Source organism: Emys orbicularis, chromosome 14, assembly GCF_028017835.1.
Source record: "Emys orbicularis isolate rEmyOrb1 chromosome 14, rEmyOrb1.hap1, whole genome shotgun sequence".
NCBI classification, from domain to species: Eukaryota; Metazoa; Chordata; order Testudines; family Emydidae; genus Emys; species Emys orbicularis.
This window is the reverse complement of record NC_088696.1, coordinates 1,549,453-1,565,304: the sequence shown is the minus strand read 5'-3', so window position 1 is coordinate 1,565,304 and position 15,852 is coordinate 1,549,453. Positions and strand designations below refer to the sequence as shown.

The following is a 15,852-nucleotide window of genomic DNA, read 5'->3' as shown; positions in this document are numbered from 1 at the left end:
CAGTTCCTTTGCATTATCCTCATTACCTTGGGTTAGGTCTTGCATTTCAGAAGCTTATTAGTGGGGCGCTATCTCCCCTCCAGGGCTTTGGATGCTCTAGGATGAAATGGACTGTGTGCATTATAGTGACTGCTGTGTGGAAACGCGGTGTGTGCCTTCTCTAACTTATTCGCCTTTCTCTTTCTTTCTGTCTCCCCCCTCTCTCTTTGCTTTTAGGTCCAAGCCGTAGTGGGTGCAATGAAAGCTCCATGCAGGCCTTACCATGGAAGGCTGTGACTCGCCTGTCATCTCTGGGAAGGACAATGGGTGTGGGATCCCTCAGCACCAGCAATGGACTGAACTCAACAGCACCCACCTCCCTGACAAACCCAGTAGCATGGAGCAGTCCACAACCGAAAACCACGGGGCCCTAGACAGCCTGAGGGTCCCCTTTAATGAGCGCATTCCAGACAGCACCAATTCAGCTGGCCCCAACACTGAGTCCACTAGCAAAGAGGTCAGCTGCAACGAATGCTTGGCCTCCTTCGCCAGTTTACAGACCTATATGGAGCACCATTGCCCCAGTGCCCGCCCACCTCTTCCACTGAGGGAGGAAAGTGGGAGCGATACCAGTGAGGAGGGGGACGAGGAGAGTGACGTGGAGAACCTTGCTGGAGAAATAGTCTACCAGCCAGATGGCTCCGCGTATATTGTTGAAAGCGTCAACCAGTTGATCCAAAGTGGGGGAGCCTGTGGCAGTGGCAGTGGGGCTCTCCCTTCGTTCGTTATGAACTCTCTACCCAACGCTGGGGGCAAACAAGGAGAACCCTCCTCTGCTGCACCCGTGTACCCACAGATCATTAATACTTTCCACATAGCCTCATCCTTCGGGAAATGGTTTGAGGGCTCAGACCAGTCCTTCCCGAATACCTCAGCCCTGACGGGCATCAGCCCCGTCTTGCACAGCTTCCGCGTTTTTGATGTGCGACACAAAAGCAACAAGGATTACCTGAACAGCGACGGTTCTGCCAAAAGCTCCTGTGTATCCAAAGATGTTCCCAACAATGTGGACCTGTCCAAATTTGATGGCTTTGTGCTCTATGGGAAGAGGAAGCCCATACTGATGTGTTTCTTGTGCAAGCTCTCCTTTGGGTATGTCCGCTCATTTGTGACCCATGCAGTGCATGACCATCGAATGACTCTGAGTGAGGAGGAGCGGAAAATTCTTAGCAATAAGAACATCTCCGCTATCATCCAAGGGATAGGCAAAGACAAGGAACCCCTTGTAAGTTTTCTGGAACCAAAAAACAAAAACTTTCAACACCCTTTAGTTTCCGCAGCTAACCTCATAGGCCCTGGACACAGCTTTTACGGTAAATTCAGTGGCATTCGAATGGAAGGGGAAGAGGCTCTCCAGACTGGCACTGCCAGTGGAGCAGAGCAGCCACCATCAGGCATCTTGGCTCCTGGTGCCCTCTTGAACCTTGGTGGGCTGACCAGCTCGGCTCTGAAAACCCCAATTACCTCAGTCCCCCTGGGCCCGCTGGCTTCCAGTCCTACCAAATCCTCCGAGGGAAAAGACCCTGGGGCAGCAGATAGTGAGAAGCAAGAAATGGGTGACCAGGATAGCCTCTTGGAAAAGGCAGAGCCAGCTGAGGAGGTGGAGGACGAAGAAGAGGAGGATGTGGAGGAGGAGGAGGAGGAGGAGGAAGAGGAGGAGGAGGAGGAAGACGACGACGATGAGGGTTGCAAAGGACTGTTTCCAAGCGAGTTGGAGGATGAATTGGAAGATAGGCCCCATGAAGAGTCTGGGGCTGTGGCAGGTAGCAGCAGCAAAAAGGACCCTGCTCTCTCAAACCAAAGCATTTCTAACTCTCCCTTAATGCCTAACGTGCTCCAGACCCTGTCAAGGAGCACAGCTTCTTCTAGTTCTAATTCTGCTTCTTCCTTTGTCTTTGATGGTGCAAACAGGAGGAGTCGTTTAAGCTTTAACAATGAGGGCGGTGGAGCCAGCATGGCAGAGGGCAGCAGGAGGTTGGACTTCATCGATGAAAGTGCCAATAAAGACAATGCCACAGCACCAGAACCAAATGAGAGTGCAGAGGGTGAGGATGGGAGCTACATCTCCCATCACCAGCATGCTGGTCCCCTCTGTGAGCTTGGGGGTGGGGAGTGCCCCTCGGGGAGTGGCGTGGAGTGCCCAAAGTGTGACACCATCCTGGGCTCCTCACGATCACTAGGCGGCCACATGACCATGATGCATTCTCGCAACTCGTGTAAGACACTCAAGTGTCCCAAGTGCAATTGGCACTACAAATACCAGCAGACACTTGAGGCACACATGAAGGAGAAGCACCCCGAGCCAGGTGGTTCATGTGTGTACTGCAAGAGTGGGCAGCCACACCCCCGGTTGGCACGGGGCGAGAGCTACACTTGTGGTTACAAGCCTTTTCGCTGTGAGGTCTGTAACTACTCCACTACTACCAAAGGCAACCTCAGTATTCATATGCAGTCCGACAAGCATCTCAACAACATGCAAAACCTGCAGAATGGAGGGGGAGAGCAAGTCTTCAGTCACACTGCTGGGGCAGCGGCAGCTGCTGCGGCAGCGGCAGCAGCTGCGGCAGCAAACATTGGTAGCACCTGTGGGGCCCCCTCACCCACCAAACCAAAAACCAAACCCACCTGGCGGTGTGAGGTGTGTGACTACGAAACCAATGTAGCTAGGAACCTTCGCATTCACATGACCAGTGAGAAGCATATGCACAATATGATGCTGCTTCAACAGAATATGACCCAAATCCAACACAACCGGCATTTGGGCCTTGGCAGCCTGCCCTCCCCAGCTGAGGCTGAGCTGTACCAGTACTACCTGGCACAAAACATGAATCTACCCAACCTGAAGATGGACAGCACTTCATCCGATGCCCAGTTCATGATGGGTGGATACCAACTCGATCCCACCAATCCTATGGCAACTATGGCTCCATCTCTAGGTGAGGTTGAAGTGTTTTCCTGTTTTTGCTGCTGTCATGTCTGTGTGGGGGGAGAGGGATTTTCTTTTTGCCATTAGGCCCTGTTGGTGGATGAGGTGCTGTCCATCCCAATCTGTTTTCTCCAATCCTATTCTGAAATATCTATAGCCTTCCATGCAATACATACATAGTTTGGTGAACCACGAAAGGGATAGAGACCCTTCTCCATTCTCACCCTAACTTTTTCTTATCTTCAGAAAATCTTGGCACCCTTTTGTGTTCCTATGTATTTCTTGTGAACTTCAGGAAACTGGATGAATTGAATAGGGAAACAGTGAAGCCACTGAGAGAGGATGCAATGGGTGAACATCGCTGATTGGATTGTTAAGGGTTCTCCAGTACTCGCAGCAAAGGCACCTTATACTCCCTCCTTAGTTTGGAGAGGGTGAAGCATACTATTGAAGGGGGGTTTAATGAGAAAGGGGGAGGTCTGATGCTTGGAAGTTGCATTGTATTAGAAAGGGTAGATGTTGGTTATGGGGATCTGGATCTGGAGAAGTGAAATATATTGACAATTGGTAGGTCAGGATAAACGTGATTGACAGTCGTGATAGATGCTTGTAGAGTGAGTGATATTTGCTTGGTGAAGGGGGCGAGTAGAGACGGTTGCAATGGATGCTGGTTTGAGATCTGAACTCAAAGCTTGAGCACCGAGAGTTGTTAGGATAGGAAGGGTTGGACAAAGGTTGGCTGGTGTAGGGAAGGGAGGTGATCTGTTTATTTTGAAGAGGGTTTGTCATCCACACAGCATGTTCTCTGAATAGGCATATTAACGGTACTTTATTGCCTGAAAACAAGACTTTATTATACATATATGCATGCATGTTGGCATCACAGTTGTCAGTAAAGGCACAGTCCTTGCCCCAAGGAATTTACTATCTAAGAATAAAGTTAGAATTTGGAATGATGGGCTAAATCTCTTCTTGACAGTCTGATATGCTGCTATAGTCAGTTAAAGGACACAACTGTATCTTCACCTACAGGAACCCTTGCTATAGTGCACACAGTATGCATCCATCCATGTGTATTTGAGCTTCCTATTGCCAATCCAATATGAAACAGTGAAGCATAATAGAACTCTACCAGATCAGCTCTGGCAAGGGTCTGTAGCATTTACCAGCTGAAATGACCCTTTCTCTGCACCCAAGTTCACTAGAACCACAATTATTTGACACTGCTTTCAGAAGTTACATATACAAGGAGAGCACCTACATTCCTCTGACCTGACCTCCTTTTTACTGAACTCCGTCATTTGTAATCTTCTTCATCCATTGAGATTGGACAGGCTAGCTTGGTCTAAGACCGTTACTCCTAAGGCACTAAGTTTTGGGTTCCCAAGACGCCAGCATCTTTTCCCTATACCCCTGTAGCAATGTAGCTTATTGCCGCACAGAGGGGCTTGATGATCTTACATTTTCAAAACATCTGTTTGTTTGAGAGAGGAGAGAGAACACAGAACATCAAAAAGGAAAAGAAAAGGAAAACTGAGGAATGGAAGGCACTACAAACAAAAGTAATTACAATTTTCTTCCACGTATCTGTTGTCCCAGCTTGTGTCTTTGCGGAAGGTGGCAATGGTTTTGTCTTTGCTGTGACTTTTTTTAATTGTTCCGGGTTGCCAGTAGAAACTATATAGAAACATTTATAATGTAGCTTGTTGACATTTATTAACATTATGGGGAGTCAACATGTTTAGGGTTTCCTGAGACATACCCCCGTCAGAGTCCCCAGCCCTGCCTACCTTAAGCTCTAGGGAAGTGTTTCTGAGAGGAAGTGGGAGTCACCTAGCTGGTGTCCTACTCTTGAGTGACTCCAGCTGAATACGAGCATCTTGAATGAGTCTAAGCTCGTTCGGGAAGTGACTTGTGACTTTATGGCATTAGGAATCATGGCTACAAATCTTGAGCTAGGAGTTGCGGGGCAGAGTCCCTGCCCTGGCCAATAAGCACTGGACAATTCTAGCTGTTAGGATAAATCTTTTACTTTGGGTCTATTAGAGTGGCTTTGTTCTGCATGGATGCCTTTTAAGCCCCTTCCTCCTCACTTCCTTAGTCATCTGTCCCTTTTTTATTTGCTGCTTATAAACATATTCATAGTCATTGTTTTGGCAGGTAGGAGGTGCTTTGCCCCCTTTTTTCCATTGAATCCCAGACCTGCCTGTGGCTTGTAGGTTTGAGTAGAACATTAGCTATTCTGGGGACTCCATTTCCATTCAGAATTCCTCATTGTGGAATGACAGGTTTCAGAGTAGCAGCCGTGTTAGTCTGTATCCGCAAAAAGAACAGGAGTACTTGTGGCACCTTAGAGACTAACACATTTATTAGAGCATAAGCTTTCGTGGGCTACAACCCACTTCTTCGGATGCATATAGAGTGAACCATATATTGAGGAGATATATATACACATACAGAGAGCATGAACAGGTGGGAGCTCTCTTACCAACTCTGAGAGGCCAATTAAGTAAGAAAAAAAACAAAAACAAAAACAAAACAACTTTTGAAGTGATAATCAAGATGGCTCAGTACAGACAGTTTGATAAGAAGCAAGTGTGAAAATACTTACAAGGGGAGATAGATTCAATGTTTGTAATGAATCTATCTCCCCTTGTAAGTATTTTCACACTTGCTTCTTATCAAACTGTCTGTACTGAGCCATCTTGATTATCACTTCAAAAGTTTTGTTTTTTTCCCCCCCTCTTACTTAATTGGCCTCTCAGAGTTGGTAAGACAACTCCCACCTGTTCATGCTCTCTGTATGTGTGTGTATATATATCTCCTCAATATATGTTTCACTCTATATGCATCCGAAGAAGTGGGTTGTAGCCCACGAAAGCTTATGCTCTAATAAATGTGTTAGTCTCTAAGGTGCCACAAGTACTCCTGTTCTCATTGTGGAATGTGGTTGGGATGGACTAGCTCAGAAGAGAGAGGCTAGGTTGCATGTCAGGAAAACTGGCCTGACTGGGGATGGCGGAGGTAGGCTGTGGAAAAGTCTCCCAGGGGAAGCGGAGGAAGCCTAGTTGTTTGGGACACTAAAAATGAGTGGCTTGTGCACTAGCAAGTGCCCTTGGGTGCACAATACTGCCCTGGCAGGAGAGGGAGTAGATGATCAGACAGTACAGTGGTGGGGATGAAAAACGTACCTAGATAGAGGAAAGGCCCCTAATCCATGCGTGCCCTGGCACGTCGAAAGGAGTGCATGTGCCAGCAAGCTGGACTTTTCCCTCATTAGCCTTGTCTCCTCTCTGTGAGCGCTGTGTGTGCTCATGGGCATGGGACGCCTGCTCCAGTTGCCTGTCCCTTGCAAGCAGACGGAACTAAAGGCTTCATGGCTCTTCCCTGACTAGAGACGTAACTATCATTATGGCCATGGATCTCCGCAGGGAAGAGAGGCAGCACACGCAGTGCATTGAAAACTAACCTCCACCATCCAGGAGCACTTGTCTTAGAAAAGGTTTGTGCAGATTTCTGGATTCTGCACAGGTTGCACGCCTGCTCAGCAAATTGAGACCGATCCCGATGCTGGCTGTTCCTCAGCAAATGACTGATAGCATAGAAAGGAAAACAAGTAAAATCTCCCTTTTTTGATTAGCTTTAGACTTGAAGGCTAATCAGACTCAAAAATAACCCCTTAAACTGAGCTGGCACGCAGTCAGGCTTAATTGTTGAAGAGGGGAGAAAAGCAAACTGAAGTGTGGGGGGAGGAAAGATGAGCAGAGCTCCTCCATGGAGGCTGGTGGTTGGGCTATTTGCTTCGGCATGAGATCCCAGGTAATGGAGAGGAGTCTTCCTTCCTTGCACATCCTCACGCCTTTCTGACGATCTAAAGAAGAGCTCGCTGTATCCATTTACTATAAGTGAATGGAGGTCAGCTCTTGGTTTAGCTGGGTCAGTGATAATTTGAAGAGCGGGGATAAGACAGAGCGAGAGAGAGAGAGAGCATGCGTCCTGCTGACTTTTTCTCTGACACACATACGCATACTTGTACTTCCCCAGTTATTAGCCGTCATCCTTTCCTTGGCCATAAGATCTCCCCCCGGCCAGGACTTTCCGTGAGCGTATCTACCATTCTGAATTTTTGTTTCAGACTAGTGCTGAGGATTCCTGCTAAGAGCATGGTACTTTTAGGGAGCTGCAGTTGTCGGCTCTTGCTAGTTGCAGAAATGAATTACTTTTGGTGGTGCTGCAGCATAACTTCCTAATCACACTGCTTGTGCTGCTGTGCATCATGGCCAGAGAGTCTCTTATTCAGCAGGGGCTGGGTTTGGATGTCCCCTGGGTGACATTTCTTGTCTCTTCCCTGTGTCCTTGCCTGCCTGAAGAGAACTGTCCGATTCCTGAGAGGTGACCACATAGGTGATAGAGCCCGCAAGTGGGAGAGTGTCGGACAGTTTTTCACAGAGCAGCACAGTGGAGACTTTCCCCTCCTAAAATCTGTTGGGACTCGCATTTATTTTCTCTCTGGCTGGCAAGGACCTGCTGTGCTCCTGGCCCAAGGGCCAGCAGGTACTGGGCTGGGCAACAAGGGACTGTTGTGCTCCGGGCCCAATGGCTGTAGACCCAGGCAGCTGGCACTTTTGTGCCTGGCCCGGGATACCAGCAGTGCAGAGGCCTGGGCAAGGGGTGAGAAGTCCTGTTGTGTTTTGCTTCTGACCCACGACCTGGTGGGCATATTATGGGGCATGCTGGGGGAGTGAATGTTCTGCTCTGCTCCTGTCGTGGGAGGTACAGGATCCAGCTTTTCTGACTTATATTTTTCTCTCTCCTTTGTGCAGTGGGTGGAGAGATCCCCCTGGACATGCGGCTGGGGGGCGGGCAGCTGGTGTCCGAGGAGCTAATGAACCTGGGTGAGAGCTTCACACAAACAAATGACCCATCATTGAAGCTCTTCCAGTGTGCTGTGTGCAACAAGTTCACTACAGACAACCTGGACATGCTGGGGCTGCACATGAATGTGGAGCGCATCCTACCTGAGGATGAGTGGAAGGCAGTGATGGGGGACTCATACCAGTGCAAGTTGTGCCGCTACAACACACAGCTCAAGGCAAACTTCCAGCTCCACTGCAAAACTGATAAGCACGTGCAGAAGTACCAACTAGTAGCGCACATCAAGGAGGGTGGCAAGGCCAATGAGTGGAGGCTGAAATGTGTGGCCATCGGGAACCCCGTGCATCTGAAGTGTAATGCCTGTGACTACTACACCAACAGTCTGGAGAAGCTGCGTCTGCACACAGTTAACTCCAGGCATGAGGCCAGCCTGAAGCTGTACAAGGTGAGGCTTGATTGCTCTTTATCTTCCTTGTGGGGAACCCGACTGTCAAATCTGAGCTACGGTGAGAGTGGGATTTTAAACCCATTCAGTCTAGTACCTCCACAGGGCTTGGCCCCAGGCTCACTGGGATCACGCACCTCGTCAGCTTGCACTTTGCTAGCAACTCTTTTGGGCTCCGAAAGCCTTAGGCCAAGCTTTTCAAAAGTGATAGTGACTCTTGGGTGCCCAACTTGAGGGGCTGAGCACCTGTCCTCTGAAAATTAGATCCCTTTAAGGTGTGTGACATTGCACATCCAAAATCATCAGTCCTGTCTGAAAATCGCATCCCAACAAATGCTTTCTCACTGCTAATCTCGGAAGGGATTCTGCTAGCTAGGGTTTGCCTTATGTCAGGTTGCTCATCCTTGCAAACAACTTTCAAAAAGCTACTCCCATCCAAGCAGGAACTCCAGGCAGTGTGCTCATGCTAGAATGGAGAATGCGTGTGGGGAGTGTCAAAGAAGCTGCCAGTGCCCTGTTTCTTTTGCGCGGTGTATATGGGAGTGCTAAGGATGTGTTCTTGAACCACTGCTTGAGCCCGCTGGAAAGGAGCGAGAACAAATTCTATACATGTAGTTGACTGAAGGCCTGGTCAAACTGACAGCTTCCCTAGGATATGTCACAGCCTTTCATTACCACTCACCTTCCACGTTACACGTTGCTCCATGACTGCTAGCTTGGTTTTTGTCTTTTTTCCCTCTTGCCTCCAATTTTCTGTCCCTTCTGTAACCATCTTTTCCTCTCCTGCCTCATTTCCCCCCTCCCCCCACCCAAACCCTGTAGGCTGTAACCCAAGAGGAGCTCCGGATACAGTAAATAGTCCTTTCACTCGCGCAGCAGAATTGCTCCAGACGTTTTTATTGATTTTCACTGGACTTAAAGCTTCACCTTTTTCTCTAATCATCCCATAATGGCTTTAGTATGAACAATCAGGTACAAATCGCCATAAATCTAAGCAGCCTCACTTCGCATACCTTCTACTCACTTACACATGCTCTGTCCCTCGCTGTCTTCTCATTTTGCTCAATTTTATATTCTCTGTCTGTCTTTTCTCCTTTCCTCTCCTCTCCCTGTAACCCGAAAGGGGTCTACAATTTTGCATTAGACTAGGCGGTCTCATTTTGTACCCTATTTCTATCATTTCCTAAACCTGCCATGCCTTTTTGCTGTCTCAGGTGAGTTCAAAACTTTGCATCTCTCCCTGTGTCAGTCCCCCCAGACTAAGGAGGAAATGTGCGGTTTTTAACATAGGGAGTTGTTCCAGGAAATGGATTACTCCAGGAATTTCAGGGGAGAGGGGAAAGCAATAGGAGGGGTGAATAGTTTAGCCTAGGGTAGAACAACTGGAGACTCAGCTAGTATTAACAGGGCATGCCCGAGGAAGCTCCTGGCGCTGCAGGCCTAGCGGATGTGACCGGGGCTCCTCTGAACATCGCTGTTCTCAGTGGCATGGCACAGCTCGGCTCTGAAGATGACTAAGTTCGCTCCTATTTCTCTGCTTTCAAGTATCCTATTTTAGTAAAGTCAAAGAAGCTGGGATATGTATGAGAGGGAATTTGGGGTGAAAGTGGGAGCAGGAGAGATCTCTCAGGCCTGGTCTACACTAACCCCCAAATTCGAACTAAGGTACGCAACTTCAGCTACGTTAATAACGTAGCTGAAGTCGACATACCTTAGTTCGAACTTACCGCGGTTCAGACGCGGTCCACACGCGGCAGGCAGGCTCCCCGTCGACTCCGCGGTACTCCTCTCGCCGAGCTGGAGTACCGCAGTCGACGGCGAGCGCTTCCAGGATCGATTTATTGCGTCCAGACCAGACGCGATAAATCGAACCCGGAACTTCGATTGCCAGCTGTCGTACTACCGCGGTAGTGTAGATCTGGCCTCAGAGGCTAGGAGAGGACATCTAGATAAAGTGGTCTGTCTTCAGAATTAAAACTCATGTACCAAGCATCATGATTTCAACTTGTAATAGTCTTTAGATTTGATTTTTGTTGTTGTTGTGTGAGGACAAGACAATGGTGACAGGCTGCAAAATTTCTTGGTTCAAACCCTCTGGCTCTGTTGTGCTCCCTGGTGAGAAAGCAGATTGCGGGCACTGGCTTTCTCCTTCCCTCCCTGTTTCCTGCCGAAACAGGAAAATGATAAATGAAGAGATGGTGCGGGGAACGTTTTTCTAAAACAATATATTGGAGGCTTGTGAAAGGCCTTTCCCAGACAGGCGAAGGAATTCATTCTCAGGGACACTTGGTAGATTCAGCCCTGAGCACTTAGTCACGATTTTAAAATCTCATTTGTCTTTGAGGTGAGAGTTGCAGTGAAACATTCAAGCAAGAGAGAGCAGGAACTACCTTGGTATCAAAATACTGAACCCGGGCACCTACCGGTCTAGCATAGGTATAAATGTCTGCTAGCGTAGCCACACATTCCCTGAAATGCTTGTATGGAATTCATTGCGTTGGTACCCCAACCACTTTCATTGTAAATCGTATAAGTCATGTTGCTCTTCTTACTTAGTTACCATTGTGCTATCCAATGAAAGGAGAGATTCCCAGAGAGTCTTAGCCCAGCGCATTGATGGATTCGGTGTTCATTTTCATGGAAGAACTTGGCTGTAGATAGACAGAGTTGTTCACTGAGGTCCTCAGCTCAGAGTTTCCATTCTTTAGTGTGGTTTTAGTGCCATGGAGCTTTGATAGCTGATGGGTGGAGTGGGGGCAGTTCATGGACCAGTTTCTCTTCTCTCAGTCCTTGGTGTGGTCTGCAGTAAATTGAGATTGATTGGATGTTATTTTTCCTCTTGCTAATGTAATCCATTAGCCTGGCACATGCATAATCAGTTTAGAGCACAGTTAACTGGATGTAATCGAGTTCTTCCCTGTCTGCTGGAGAAAATCCTCTCCAGATGCTGCCTGGGTGAGAGAGCGCACGAAGCTTACCGCGCACAATCCTCCTTACTCTGCCTCTTTGCCGTTTTCCTTTTAAATCATGTTATTGGCCACTTGGGTTGCCCAAGAGCCACTTCTTCAGCAGCAAGTGGCGGAGCTGGAAAATGGGATCCTGAGACCTCGTTAGTCAGCAGCATGACGAGCCTGAGAGTCCTCCCCTGCCATGTGTCCGGTGCTTTCTGGTGAGGGTGGAGTGAGAGACTGCTTGAAATTTTAACACAACCTCTTTCCAAGGTCCCAGTATTTCAGGATGTCTTAAGCCCAGTTCCCTCTTATAAGGGGGAGGATTCTTTGGTGGGATGTTTTGTGTTGGAGTTTCTCTCACTGATAAACACGGAGAGATCTGACAACCTTCCCCCACTCTCCTTTCCCCCCCTCTAAGTTGTCAAACCAGGACTTGTGCTGAAATCCTGGGAGCCCGAAGGAATATAGCGTCTGTCTCTCACCACTGCTTGTGCTCTCATGTCCTTTCTCAGTATATTTTCATACTGCCAGACAAATTACCCAGAAAGTGCCACTAGTATCATAAATATTTGTTTCAGCTCTAAGTGGAATGAGGTGGACATGCTGGTTCAGGAGATGAATAGGATATGAAATATTTCAATTCTAGTTGAGGCAGTGTGGTCTAGCGGAAAAGCATGGGGCTGGGAGCCGAGACACGGGGATCCATTCTAGGGTCAGCCACTGACTTGCTCCGTTAGCTGGGGCAGATCCCTTCCTTTCTCTGTAACATGGGAGCGATAATACTCCTTTTCCTTCAGTGCTTTGAGATTTACGGAGTATTTCTGATCTTGAGACAGTATGCAGACAGAGAAACTTTTTAACCTGTAAATCATAAACCAAGTTCTAATTCAGACTAGGTTAGCAAAAGTCATTCAGATTTGGCTTTCCTGTGAAATGTAGGGAGGATGGTATCACATCTGGCAACGGGAGATGCATTCCCTGATTCGTGGGATAATGCCATTTTATCCAGGGCAAGAGGGGCATTTGGGGACAGCTAGAAAGGGTACTGGAGATCTTGGGGAGGCCTTGGTATGGTGAATAGATGAACTGGGTTTACAGAGAGAGGGGTGTTCTAAACTGCCATCTGACTATTTTGTGTCACAAGGACAGAGCCCAAAGCCTGGGCACCAGTTGTCCATCCCAGCTCCTACTTGGATTCCCATTTGTTATGCTTCTTTGCAGGAATTATGTGGAGGAAGGGGAGGGCAGGTTTGAGGTACTCTCCAAAGGTGATTATTTGGAGAAACCTAATTTGCTTTTTTGGGGTTTTCTCCTTCGTAGAGGTTCTGTGGAGCAGCTTGTGGCCTCCCCTCTTATGCTTTTTTTGAGGCGTTTTTAATCTGATGAAAACCAAATGCCTTCAACTCTGTTAATTAGCATATCTTCTCTACGGTATCACTGGACAAGTAGCTGGGATAATAGTGGGAAGGGTATGGGATGGAAGGCAGTAACACTCTACAATTTAAAAGGAACTCTCTGGCTTCCCCTCACTTCTTGCCTGCTTCTTCCCTCCTGAAACAAAGGAATGTAGTTTATGCATCACCTTGTTTCTCTGTGATCCCTACAGATGTTCAAGCACTTGCCTAAGACAGCCAAGCTAATGTACAGTCCCTGAAGTGCAGCCCCTACAAGGGAAGCATGGAGATGGCTTAATACCAGTGCACTGCATCATGTGACAGCCACTGGCTTTTTACAGCTTGTTTTCTGGTCAGTGTTTTTTCCATGAAAAATCTGTTACCCCAAGCAGGTAGGTAGGGACCCATCCAGACTCCTTACATGTGAGATTCCAAAAAGAGTCCCACCACTAGGGGAGAAGTTAGGACCTATCCAAATCCATTGTAGTGACAGGGCTTATGCATGGGCATCTTCGCTAGGAGAGAGACTGAGACAAAGCAGTATCCTCCATATAGGAAGGGTGCAAGTATAGATTCCACTAGAGCCTATTTTACAGATGGAGTTTCCAGTGGGAATTAATTCACTAGAGCAGGAGCGGAGGCTGGGAGCTTCCTGCAGAATGTTTTACAATAAGCTCTCTGTGAAGATCTCTTTGAAGTGTAAAAAGCTGGGTTAGAGCCAGAGCCTAGGCTGGGAGCACTGGAGGAACACATAGCTTAGCATGTTTGTCAAAGTAATGAGTGTCGCGTATCCTTGCCCTGCATTCTTTGCACGGATATCTCAGTATTATGCAGGGAATGGGTAAGTTGGAGAGGAGGCCTCCTTTGATGACACGCTGGCTGTAGAAAGCTATATGTAGAGGTTCTTCATTAACCTGTAGCAACTGTGCAGTGGGAAGAGGAAACGTTTCATTCGTGCCTGTGGAATTACCAGCAGACTGTCCCTTCATTGTTGAAGCTGTTGGTCCAGTTCACTGTGTGCCATGCTGGAGACTCACCCCAGACTCCATCTGCTCAGAAAAGAGACAGATCTGGTCAGGCAGGAGGCAGGCTCAATGCTGCTGTCTTCATGGGGCAGAGAAGCTCTAGAAGTGAGGTGCTTGCTGCAGGTCATGTGCCAATAGCTCATCCTTAATTGCTTTTGTTTAACAAAGAAGAAAAGGACCTAGCACAGGGGTACTCAAACTGGGGGTCGTGACCCCTCAGGGGGTCACAAGATGGTTACATGGGGGTCACAAGCTGTCAGCTCCGTGGGACTGACAACCCCGAGCTCCCGTTAAATTAAATTACACATCCCCATTTTTAATTTATAAGGGGGGGTCACACTCAGGGGCTTGCTGTGTGAAAGGGGTCACCAATACAAAAAGTTTGAAACCCACTGACCTAACACACTGAGTTCCCTGTTCTCTGTGGGGAGAAAGGGATGTTTTCGATCTCCCCTGTTTTCTGCTAGATGTAGGAGGCCGCAGAAGGGTACCCTATGACTCGCGCTCTGCCTTTGGAACCTGTGGTTCTCACACCTTGTTTTAATTTAGCTGGATTTGTTTTCACTTCCATCAAACGTTAAAATAGGGCCAGTTGTTGCAGAAGGTGAAGTGTCAGGTAGGGCTCCTGTATGCTGGAAGTGGAGTTAGTACCACCCGGATGGGCATGGTATAAGAACCTACCAGAGAAGAACTGGAGTTCCACCATCCTCATGTTTCGCCCCCCTTATTCAGGGGACACTTGTTCTCACACTTGAATGGTTTGCAGTCAGCACTTTTGCTAAGAATATCCTTTCTTGCATCACAGTAAACCAGCTTTTTCCTCTGTATAGTGTCTCTGATCCCAAAGAATTACAAATGCTTTTCCTGAAGGAGAACTCTATAGAGCTCAAAAGCTTCTGTCTTTTACCAAGAGAAGTTGGTCCAATAAAAGCTATTACTTCACCCATCTTGTTTCTTACAAATGAATAGTCACTTCACACTCCACTTGAAAAGCAGCCATTTCACATTGCAATCCACAATGGTTTAGCTTAAGGACAAGCAGTTAGGAAGAATTATCCAGTTAAACTGCAAAGGACTTCTATGGATGCAAAAAGTAATTTCCCAAGTTGGAACTGGGCCAGAAGACAAGAGTTAACTGCTTTTGCAAAAAGTGTCAATGGAACTGTAATGCCTACCTACACCACAGCACCGCCTGGCAGCAGCTTGGCTCATTAGTAGAGCCCCGCGCGGATACATCTGATCAGCGATCTGCAAAAATGGTCCATGGATATCCACATCTGCTCTGAGTGATAGCCGCGTTAGTCTGTATCAGCAAAAACAACGAGGAGTCCTTGTGGCACCTTAGAGACTAACAAATTTATTTGGGCATAAGCTTTTGTGGGATAGAACCCACTTCATCAGATGCATGGAGTGGAAAATACAGAAGCAGGTATAAATAAATGAAAAGATGGGAGTTGCCTTACGTGTGAGGTCAATCTAACAAGACAACTCAATTGATGGCAGGATACCAAGGGAGGAAAAATAACTTTTGTAGTGGTAATGAGAGTGGCCCATTTTGAACAGTTGACTAGAAGGTGTGAGTAACAGTAGGGGGAAATTAGGTTTAGGTTTTATAATGACCCAACCACTCCCAGTCTTTATTCAGGCCTAATGTAATGGTGTCCAGTTTGCAAATTAATTCCAGTTCTGCAGTTTCACGTTGGAGTCTGGTTTTTAAGTTTTTTGTTGAAGAATTGCCACTTTTAGGTCTGTTGAGTCACCAGAGAGGCTGAAGTGTTCTCCTACTGGTTTTTGAATGTTATGATTCCTGATGTCAGATTTGTGTCCATTTATTCTTTTGCGTAGAGACTGTCCGGTTTGGCCAATGTGCATGGCAGAGGGGCATTGCTGGCACATGATGGCATATATCACATTGGTAGATGTGCAGGTGAACGAGCCCCGGATGGTGTGGCTGATGTGGTTAGGTCCTTTGATGGTGTCCCTTGAATAGATATGTGGACAGAGTTGGCACTGGGGTTTGTTGCAGGGTTTGGTATCTTTGTTGTGTGGTGTGTAGTTGCTGGGGAGTATTTGCTTTAGGTTGGGGGGCTGCCTGTAAGTGAGGACATCTGCTCTGCGGATATCCACAGATTTTCGGGGCTCTGCTCGTTAGGTTAGTGCTGGCTCAGAGGGAAGATTCCTGCCAGCTGAATCACTG

General features: G+C 47.6%; 1 protein-coding gene across 1 annotated transcript in view; it reads left to right on the top strand.

The window, feature by feature from the left end:
• Nucleotides 1-262: 262 nt before the first annotated feature.
• The window catches only part of ZFHX3 (zinc finger homeobox 3), a 176,912-nt gene continuing 161,322 nt past the window's right edge, over nt 263-15,852 (top strand). The window contains exons 1-2 of the mRNA XM_065416524.1: nt 263-2,975; nt 7,789-8,285. Of these exons, the coding sequence (XP_065272596.1) occupies nt 263-2,975; nt 7,789-8,285 (3,210 nt within the window). The remainder of the gene's footprint in view (nt 2,976-7,788; nt 8,286-15,852) is intronic.